Source organism: Myotis brandtii, unplaced genomic scaffold (assembly GCF_000412655.1).
Source record: "Myotis brandtii unplaced genomic scaffold, ASM41265v1 scaffold227, whole genome shotgun sequence".
NCBI lineage: Eukaryota > Metazoa > Chordata > Mammalia > Chiroptera > Vespertilionidae > Myotis > Myotis brandtii.
In genome coordinates this window covers 896906-907345 of record NW_005358520.1, presented here as the reverse complement: position 1 = coordinate 907345, position 10440 = coordinate 896906, and the positions used below count along the sequence as shown (strand labels likewise).

The 10440-nt window shown below is 46.9% G+C and overlaps 1 protein-coding gene across 1 annotated transcript in view; it reads right to left on the bottom strand.

Moving 5' to 3' along the window:
- Positions 1–10440, bottom strand: part of ANKAR (ankyrin and armadillo repeat containing) — a 38123-nt gene that overhangs the window by 24857 nt on the left and 2826 nt on the right. The window contains exons 2-6 of the mRNA XM_005866275.2: positions 9496–9933; positions 7356–7519; positions 6527–6630; positions 4343–4523; positions 2635–2854 (exon numbers count right to left, since the gene is read on the bottom strand). Of these exons, the coding sequence (XP_005866337.1) occupies positions 2635–2854; positions 4343–4523; positions 6527–6630; positions 7356–7519; positions 9496–9933 (1107 nt within the window). The remainder of the gene's footprint in view (positions 1–2634; positions 2855–4342; positions 4524–6526; positions 6631–7355; positions 7520–9495; positions 9934–10440) is intronic.

Sequence of the window (10440 nt, the reverse complement as noted above, 5' to 3'; positions counted from 1 at the left end):
CGGGGCTCAGCCGCGGGCGGGACACACACTTCGAGGGAAGCCCTGAGCGCGTGACTGTAGGCAATTCCACACTGACTCGCTTCACTCGGGCTGCCAGGCCGTTAGAAAGTAATACTTCCTTGAAAGTTAGCAATAAGTAACATTGAAAATACGAAGTAGTTGAAAAATTAAGTCAATGTGGTCAGTAGTTTCTGTGATAAAATAAGCCATTTCTTGTTTATTTTCCATTTGCTTCCAAAGGCCTCTCTGCCCCTAAGTCCAGTGGGTGTTTTTCAATTCTCGTCTCACCTCTCAGGATAATCTTCCTCTCTAACTGGGTTCCTTTCCCCGGCTCCTGTGGCATCACCCCTCCTGTCTCCTCCCCCTCCGGGCTGGTCCTGTGGGGCCTCCCCTGGGATGTGCCCATTGTCCTGACCTCAGATGGTTACGGTCACTAGGTGGCAGCACATCTAAGTACCATGAACTGGGCTTTGTCTGTTTAAGGTATAAAGCCAACTTTTGGATCTGATTTTCTAAAAATAGGTAGAGGTGCCTACAAATTTCACAGTTAAAAAATGGAACAAACAAACTTCTTGGAGTATGAATCACTAACCAGGGGGAGAAAAAGCTCACATTTCAAAGTGTATATGAAACACCATCCTGTGACATTCTGCTGAGACGGAGCACCTGTGGAGACTACAGGCCCTAAGACACGTTTTAACATATGTAATAACGTTCTAAAATGCACCAAGCACTTTACTTCTGTCTTACCATTTCTTTCTTTTTTTCCGTCCGTTTTTGATGACTCTGTTTTAAAAGGAAACACACATGGGAATAGGATGATTAATATAGAGCAGTTTCCTAAATTAGCCAAAATAGACTCGTATGGAGAAGGACAGAAAGATGATGCTCGGACACAGATGATGTGAGACCGGACTGGGTATAGCCTTGGGCCAAGCACCTGGGCATACTGTGGGCATCTGACATCTCGCTGCCCCTCCAGTGGTGGGTCAGATGCACCATTGAAGCAGTTTTGTGCTGGTTAAGTAGTAGCAGACATTGCCAGCATTGCTCAACATGCTTCAACGTCTACCCAGCCCAGCCAGCGTGGCTGAGTGGTTGAGCACCGACCTATGAACCAGGAGGTCACGGTTCCATTCCCAGTCAAGGGCACAGGCCCGGGTTGCAGGCTCAATCCCCAGTGTGGGGCGTGCAGGAGGCAGCCAATCCATGATTCTCTCTTATCATCAATGTTACTATCTCTCTCTCCCTCTCCCTCCCTCTCTGAAATCATTAAAAATTTATTTAAAAAGAAAACTACCCAATTCTCAGCCAGTGGAAATTTAAGTAGTAACAGGATGAATGAGAGACTCTAATTTGCCAACTTTTTTTTTTCACACTGAAAGGACTTAAAATATAACACACCTTTGAATAATAATTACCCGTTGCATTTAAACGTGACTGAATGTGTGCTCTTTTTTTTTTAATGAAGATTGAATATTTTAATTGAGTAATAGAGGCATCTTAGCATCCAAGCACTTTAATTATAGTGACAGAGCACAGAACGCATCGGTAGTCAACAGGCTGAAGGCAGAGCGCTCTCCTTGGTGAGTGCAGATGGGACACAGCTTGCCGAGCGCTGGCGGAAATGGCGACCTCGGCAGCAACAATGCACCAGCGGCTCCCAGGGCTTCCCCCACTGCTCCCCTCAGCTACGGGGCCTCCACCTGCAGTTTCAACTTCCCTCATTTCCACTTCGGTTCAATATACTCCAAAGAATATGCAAATATGGGGGTGTAGCTAGTAACCAGGGAAATTACTCGTCAAAGTTTACACAGGGGTAGCCTCCAAGGGGTCACTAATCCTAAAGCTATTATTCTAGAGGATGTTTGCTGTAAACGTAACATAAGTTCAGGTGGTGGGAGACACCGTCCGGGCGGAGAGGCCAGCACAAGCAGTGGAGGTTCCGCCCGGATCTCCATTGCCCTCCTGCCCTCTGACCCCGGTAGGGAGCCGCTGTCTTTATGCCAGCGGTTTTCAAATGCTGCCCCGCACGCCTACATCCAGGCATTCCCTCAGCAAGGATTTCCCGAGCGCCCACCATGCCAGGCTTCCTTCTGGGCCCTGGGGCACCATGACCAACAAGTGAACCAAATTATTGCCCATTTATGGAGCTTACATTCAAGTGAGGGAGACAGGGTAGACCAATCACAGCAGGTAAGAGAGCAACACGTGATCCTCAGGCAACAAAAGGGGACCCCCTGGGAGAAATAGGACAGGAACCTCAACTCCACTCTGGGCACCAATACCACAGAGTAGTCTTGCTCTAAGATCCACATGCATTCTCTCTCTCTCTCTCTTAATATGTTATTTTTAATATGTGAGAGGGAGGGAGAGGGAGGGAGAGAGAGAAACATCCATGATGAGAGAGAAACATCGATCGGCTGCCTCCTGCACGCCCCACACTGGGGAAGGAGCCTGCAACCCGGGCATGTGCCCCGACCGGGAATCGAACCATGACCTCCTGGTTCCTAGGTTAACACTCAACCACTGAGCCACGCCGTCTGGGCTCGACATGCATTCTTAACGCTGAATAAGGAGTAAGAAAAAGAAAGCCCTCTCAGCCCTTTTGTACGATTAAAACCGTGGCGGCACCTTGGCTGAACATGATGAAGCGCCGCTGGTTGACGTTGAAGTTGGCTTTGCACAGCTGGCAGATGATGGGCACGCGGTTGTGCAGGGCGGCGTGGTGGAAGATGGCGTAGCCCGCCTCGTCCGACACGTTGATCGTGGAGCTGGAGGTCTTGCGGCTGAACGTGTGGAAGACCGCGGACAGCCCTTTCTCCACCGCAGACTTCATGCCGAAGGGGATGCTCTGGGAATCATCAGCGAGGCCAGAGTTCGTTTCAGGACTACAAGGCAGCGAACTATGTTCACCCTCACATACCCGTGCCCATTGTCAGTGGAATTTCCACCAGGATCCTTGAGGGAAGTGCCTCACTGGGCAACGACTAAAGTTGTTAGAGCTCTTAGAGAAACATCAAGAACCCGAAACCTTATTTTTGGGAAGTCCACCTACACTCTCCTCCCACCCCCCTTTTTTTAGGGAGAGATTACAGGTCTTTCTTCTTTAGAGACGAGCAAAATGCGGTGGACAAACATCTTTCTGAAATATTTCAAAAGCAAAGGGAGAGCATTGGTTTCCTTCTCTCTGATTTAAGAATATCATTCTAATGCAGAAGTCTCGAAACTCAAAATCTACAGCTATAGAAACCTTAGAACAATAAAGATTATGAATACTAAAAAAAAGAGAAAGAAATACAGTTAGTGTTCTTTGCTCTAGGTCTTAAAATGAAGAGGTAAAAATGTCACACTTTTTAAAAATACATATTTTTATGGATTTCAGAGAGGAATGGAGAGGGAGAGAGAGAGAGAAACAAATGATGAGAGAGAATTATTGATCGGCTGCCTCCTGCACGCCCCACACTGGGGATTGAGGCCACAACCCGGGCCTGTGCCCTGACCAGGAATCAAACGCCGACCTCCTGGTTCATAGGTTAACGCTCAACCACTGAGCCACGCCAGCCAGACTGTCACACTTTTCTTTGAGACATTCCAACTACTTAATATCTTAGAGTTAAACTAGCAGGCTATTAAATTTTTTAATGTATAGACATTAAAACAAATAAATGGTCGGTAAATGCCAGTGTATTCTTTGAAACTGGTGAGCTCACCACCTAAGACACCAGCTGAGATGCTAGGCATCGAGGCTGGAGGAGGTGCAGAGATCTGGGTCAGGACGCTGCGTTTGCGCTTGGGTTCAGTTCCCAGGGGAAGCAGGCTCCACCAGGTGGGAGCGCTGTGATGTGGGGAAGCTCCTTAGCTGGCTGCACCTTGGATTTCTTGTTTGTAAAGTAGGAGTGGTGACCAGACCACGGGTACCTTGAAAGGGTGTGTTGAAAGGGTTTATAATAATGCCTGGCACACACAATTAGCACTTAATAAATATTAGCCACCTATATTATAAAAGGCCGGTGGCTGTAATGCCGTAACGACCAAATGACCGGTCACCAGGAGGTGCATTGATGGGTCTCGCGGCGCGGCGGGGCCGAGTCTCGCGCGATTTCGAGCGCTGGGCCTCTAGTTATTAATATTAACCACAATCCAGTTCATGAACAGGCTGCTTGGTAATCATGCCAGATGTGCAATCCAGAGCTTTCCAGGCGGTAACATGTGGGATTCTCATTTCATACGGGAAACTTTACGTAACCTGTGATTTGACCCTGAGATGAAAATTTGAGACATACACTTGACTGTGATATATAACTTCTTACACAAAATTATGTGGTCATTACGGACATACCTTGCACTTCATAGCTTTCTTGAAACCAAATTTCTTCTTAAATTGTTCGTGTAATTGAGTGTCTGTGAGCGGGAGTCTCTTGGGTCGCAGGTTGTTCACTATTTCATTGATGGCTCCCCACCACTGCGTCTTATACAGTTGCTGATAGAACGTTTCCAGTTCAAAACTGATCACATAGTAGCTATTTTTTAAAAAAAATGTTAAAAAGGTACGTTTTTCTGACTTTGCTACTTTTTTATATGCTGGTAAAACTTTACGTTTTATAACAATTAAATACAAAACTGTAGTTGAAAGTGTACTTGATAAGCATTTAATAACATGGTTATCAATGGCTATTTAATAACATGGTTATCAATGGCTGCTTCTATAACAAGCATCTGCTCCATATTGGCCCTTCTGATGGACTCTGTGCTACTCGGGCCAGTGACCAGGGACATTGCGAAGTCACTGGAAGCTAGAACTCTGGCTTGAAGAGATCTGGGTTTACCTTTTAACCATCTCTTACCTTCCTTTTACCAATGCATATATTAACTCTTTTAATGTAATTATGCCTCCATGTACTTTCTCAAGAGTCTGCCTTGAGCCCGGCTGGTGTAGCTCAATGGTTGAGCATCTACCTATGAACCAGGAGGTCAAGGTAAGACAGGCCTGGGTTGCGGGCTCGATCCCCAGTGTGGGGTGTGCAGGAGGCAGCCGATCCATGACTCTCTCTCATCATTGGTGTCTCTCTCTCTCTCTCTCTCTCCCTCTCCCTTCCTCTCTGAAACCAGCAAAAATATATTTAAAAAAAGAACCTGCCTCGGGTGTGCCCTGGAACGGTGGTGTACCCCCTGCAGCAGGGACAGGGAAACCCCACCCTCAGGGCCTGAGACGCAGGTAGACAAGAGCCAGGCCGCTCAGTCTGGAGGGGAGTCACAAAACCTGGGCGCCTCTGCTGCTGGCTTGTTCCCATGGGGAAGGGAGAGGCGGTCTTTCTCCCGTCCGCCACCCCTGTTCCCGCGGGGGGCGCCTCGGGCCAACTCCACCTCCGCCAGTAGGAGCCTCTCCTGCCACCTGGGTTCTGCTTCAGATGCAACTAGTCGGAGCTGTGGATACAGAGGTCCTGACGGCAGCCCCCTCCCATGGCTCCTCGCTTGCTGCTTGGTGGCCCCCAGTTCCCCTGGGGGTGCTGGGAAGCCCGCTCCATTCACACATTTTCAGGGAGGTGAGTCAGGGACTGACTACACTCGGGCATTGCTTGCCCAGGAGCTGGGGTTGGGGGGCAGGGGAGGGAGGGTCACAGGCCCCAGGGGTCAGTGACAGAGGGAAGCCCTCTGCTCTGGCCCGGCAGAGGCTGATCCCCCTGCCTTGACCTGCCCTCCAACCGCTTGTCTGAGTCTAGAGGGCTCTGCACGGATGCGGGCATGTCTGAGGACCAGGACCGTGCATCTGAGGTTGCCATCCTTCCTGAACACCGGCATCCAAACAGAGGAAACCAGGACGCGAGGCTGTCAGCGAAAGGCTGTTCCCTCCCACACCTCGCAAGCACAGGGCCAGGGCTGGGGGCGGGCCCTGCCCCTTCTCCAGGGGCCCCGGCTTGTAAAGGGGCCACCCCATCACTAGGGGTTCGCCTCACTCACTGGAATCGAGGGGCGGGGAGCCTGGATCACACTCAGAAGGCTCTCCCATCAATGCCCATACGCTCTAGGACAGTGATGGCGAACCTATGACACGCGTGTCAGAGGTGACACGCAAACTCATTTTTTTGGTTGATTTTTCTTTGTTAAATGGCATTTAAATATATAAAATAAATATCAAAAATATAAGTCTTTGTTTTACTATGGTTGCAAAGATAAAAAAATTTCTATGTGACACGGCACCGGAGTTAAGTTAGGGTTTTTCAAAATGCTGACATGCCGAGCTCAAAAGGTTCGCCATCACTGATCTAGGACGTAAGGAGCTGTGCAGACCAGACAACGTTCACTACAGTGACCATCCCTAAGGATCGCTACACAGTGCTTCTCAGAGCGGGCATACATACAACTTCCAATACTCTGTTGGGTCCGTGTGTCACGCATGGGGCTGTCCTTGTTCTAAGGCCTCCAGCATCGGGTCGTAAGCTAAGCCTTGGAATCGGACACGTGTCTGTTTTCTGCTCACTTTCAACAACGGTGGCTGCTGGGAGGAACTACTGAGCGTCCTTACCTCTTTCCGTCCAATTCCATGACGGGGATGGAGTAATATTCTTTGTATCCGGAATCTTCTGCAAATGTGCTAGCGGCACATTCCTGTATTTTTTCCAAATTGTCCTAAAATATGAGTTATGTTAGTAAAAAAATTAAAAAAAATATTTCAACAAATCTCAACAATTGTGATGTCTTTTAGATGAAATTTTATGCATGCAAATGACAATTTAAAAAAACAATATCCCCTCAGACCCTAGTAATAACTGTATGTACCAGATCCCTACTCTGGGAATGAGAAAAAATGTAAAAGAAAAGACACAGGAAAGGTTGACGAGCAATGACAATAGAAATGTGTAAAATTTAGACTAGATTCCAGAGGAAGAATTATTATTCCCAAACTCTGGCGCAGCGGTCGCCACCCGGGGTCCCTGGGCCACTGGTGGTCCGGGAGGTCCGAAAGGTTGGCGACCGCTGCTCAGGAGGCCCTCTGCTCCAACACGCACCTCTGAGCAAAATAGAAGGCCATGCAGTGCGTGGCCAGGGATTCCGACTCACTGTTTGGTCAAGTGTCCTGGGCTAATATTGCCCGTGAGAGGCCCGACCATCTGTGAAGATGAGAGCTGTACTTAGCTACTTCCCATTTTCTCTCTGACACCTAACGTGGTACCTTAGGCGCAGTTGGCGCCTAATTCATACGCGTCACACACTGTCTGGGAAAATGAGTGAGAGGGAAACATAATCATTTCGAGGGCTGCCGAGGGCCCGCTCAGCAGAGACTGTCTGAGCGGAGACTAGGACGAGAGAGCCTTGAAACGACAAACCATCTCAGGAACAAGAATCGTTCACACCTGAAAAACTTCCAGCGCATTCTCGATCATAGGCGTGGTGATATCGAATTCAATCCCTCCGTGAACATGGAAATACTGATGCTTTGCGTACTGAAAGCTCTGGCATTTAAAATCTGGTCCGTAAATAAATGGAGGCAGTTCTCGCTCGGTCTTGACCTTGTCATCTCCAAAAAGGAAAACAAACTTTGATTTAAAAAGTGAAAAGGGCAAGTAAACAACCATCTTTTGGAAATCTAGGTTCTCATTTACGCAAACAAAGTGAAAAAACCCACACGAAGTGAAAAACTTGGCCATGAAATTCTATGCAATTACTTATGCTCTTGGTGTATATTTTAAACATTAAAATATATTTATGTCATACATTTTGGGGCATTTTCTATAGTTTCATTGTACAGACATTCTAAAAGGATAGTCAGAACGTTATTCTACTTACTGATTTCTATGTGTGAGCTCAATACTAATATCGTACCTCCAATCATCAGAAAAGATTTGAAACTTTGTGCCTTAGAGAATCTTTGGTTAAATGAACAAAAACTTACCAGAACTCGAAATAAGTGGGTATCTCTTACATGACAAAAATAACCAGCCCACTTCTCTGGAAAGTAATAAAACCACACATAAAACATTTATTTTAAAAAATAATTTTCTAAAATCTCAGCGAGGGTTAGGTTTGTTCAATACTTTGACCTGTTAGCAGAACATGGTTTCATCCATGGAAAATACATAATGTCATTTGGGGAATGTCAAAGGGACACACAGAAAACCACAAAGATGAGCATAGCAACCTGATCTCACCACCTGGAACGAACCGTGAACATGAACTGTGCGCGCATTTGCTGTTACTCGTCTAAGTGCTAAGACGTTGCAGCTAGAGCTACGTCCCCTGTGAGTGCGGCCTCTCAGCCCCCCACCCTCACCGTCCCTCACCCCGGCCCCGAGAAGCACTGCCAGGAACCAGTCTTCACACAGTTCACAGATACGATCCTCTTCACCATTGGAACACTTATGACACACATTTTCACTCAGTGATTTGCAAGTTTCTACTGAAACGTTGCCATCTGCATAGAAAGCCCACAGGCTCGGGCACTGAGGAAAATACCTAAATGGTGCTTTTACTTGGGTGGGAGGAACAGCTTGCACCTCATTCCTGTCAGACTCCATGGAAGCATGCGCCTATTTCGGCTCTCTCGTCTCTTCCATTGGCCTCTGTGCTAATTACAGAGCCATATAGTAACGTTTCAAAATATGTTTTCCGACCCAGAACCAGGAGGTCACGGTTCGATTCCCGGTCAGGGTACATGCCCGGGTCGCGGGCTCTATCCTCAATGTAGGGTGTGCAGGAGGCAGCCGACTGATGATTCTCATCCCTGATGTTTCTCTCTCTCTCCCTCTCCCTTTCCCTTCCTGTCTGAAATCAATAAAAATCCATATTTTTTTAAAAATAAAATGTTTTCATCTCTTGTTCTGCAATGTCAGACCACCCATGATCCTTCAATACTCCATATTAATTTCAGAATCAATTTCTAAACTTTCGTGAAAAACATGACAGATTTTTTTTGTTTGTTTTTAATCCTCATCTGAGGATATTTTTTCCATTGATTTTTAGAGAGAGTGGAAGAAAGAGGGAGAGACAGAGAGAAATATCGATGTGAGAGAGACACATCAATTGATTGCCTCCCACACACCCCGGCCAGGACCAGGAGCCCGCAACCAAGGTACATGCCCGTGATCGGAATGGAACCCGGGACCCTTCAGTCTGAGGATGGCGCTCTATCCCCTGCGCCAAACCAGCCAGGGCATGACAGGGGTTTTGAGTGGAAGTGCACTGACTTTCTAGAGTGATTTGGGTGAGACATGATATATCCTCAGTGTGGTCCCATCATAAACATGGCACATTTCCCAATTTCTCAGAACTTGCTTTAAGTCTCCCAATAGCTCTTGTAATTGGTGTGAATATATACCAAGCACTGTGTACAAAGACCGAGTCTATTTCATTACCTTGGAGGCATTATATCTTTTTTTCTTTCTAACAGGCCACAGCCAGGTTACATGCCTGGACTCACACACTAAAACACAATTCAATGTCAATAGGAAGTGGTCATGTGTCTGTCGTTAACATGTGACTTGGGGTGCTGCTCACCGGAGAAGGGCTGCAGCAGACTGCTCAGATAGGGGACTTTCATCTTCTTCTTCAAACTCAGGAGAAACGGGGTCAGGAAACATATTAACTTCAGGTACCCGATCCCTCTTCTGATTTCTTTTTTCTTCTCAAAGTGTTTTTGAATCACCTTCTGTTGGAGGTACAGCCTCTGCTGTAGCCGCTGGTAGGTACAGATGTCGAGACAGTCCTGGGTGCATTTGATCGCATTGGTGAGCCAGTAGGCTGTGTCGAACACAAACACGTTCTCATACTGCTGAATCTGCGTGGTGCTGAAGGTCAACTTCAGCAGAATGTTCTCGGCGTATTTCATGAATACCGCGGTTTCTTCAGGGGAGTTGGGGTTGTATGTTGGGTCTTCATTCATGTCCTCGTCATAGATTCCGTCAAAGTCTGGGTCCTTTGTAATGTCAATCAAACCTTCACAGGGAAAGAGAAACAGTTTAGAGAGTGACAGGTCGAACACAGGGCTTCATGATCAAAGTCCTAACATGACAGGGGAGGGATCATGAAATGCCAATCAAAACTGTTACAGTGAAAAGCAGGCAGGCGATGGGTAACTAAGCAGGGTAAAGAAAGATGGACAGCCCTTACCGGTTTGTCTCAGTGGATAGAGCGTTGGGCCTGTGGACTGAAGGGTCCCAGGTTCGATTCCGGTCAGGGGCATGTACCTTGGTTGTGGGCACATCCCCAGTAGGTGGTGTGCAGGAGGCAGCTGATGGATGTTTCTAACTCTCTATCCCTCTCCCTTCCTCTCTGTAAAAACTCAATAAAATATATTAAAAAGAAAAAGAAAGATGGACAGGTGTAGAATTAAAAATAATAGATTTAATAAAACAATAAATTTCCATTCTTTTTGTTTATTTATTTTTAAATATTTTATTGATTTTTTACAGAGAGGAAGGGAGAGAGATAGAGTGTTAGAAA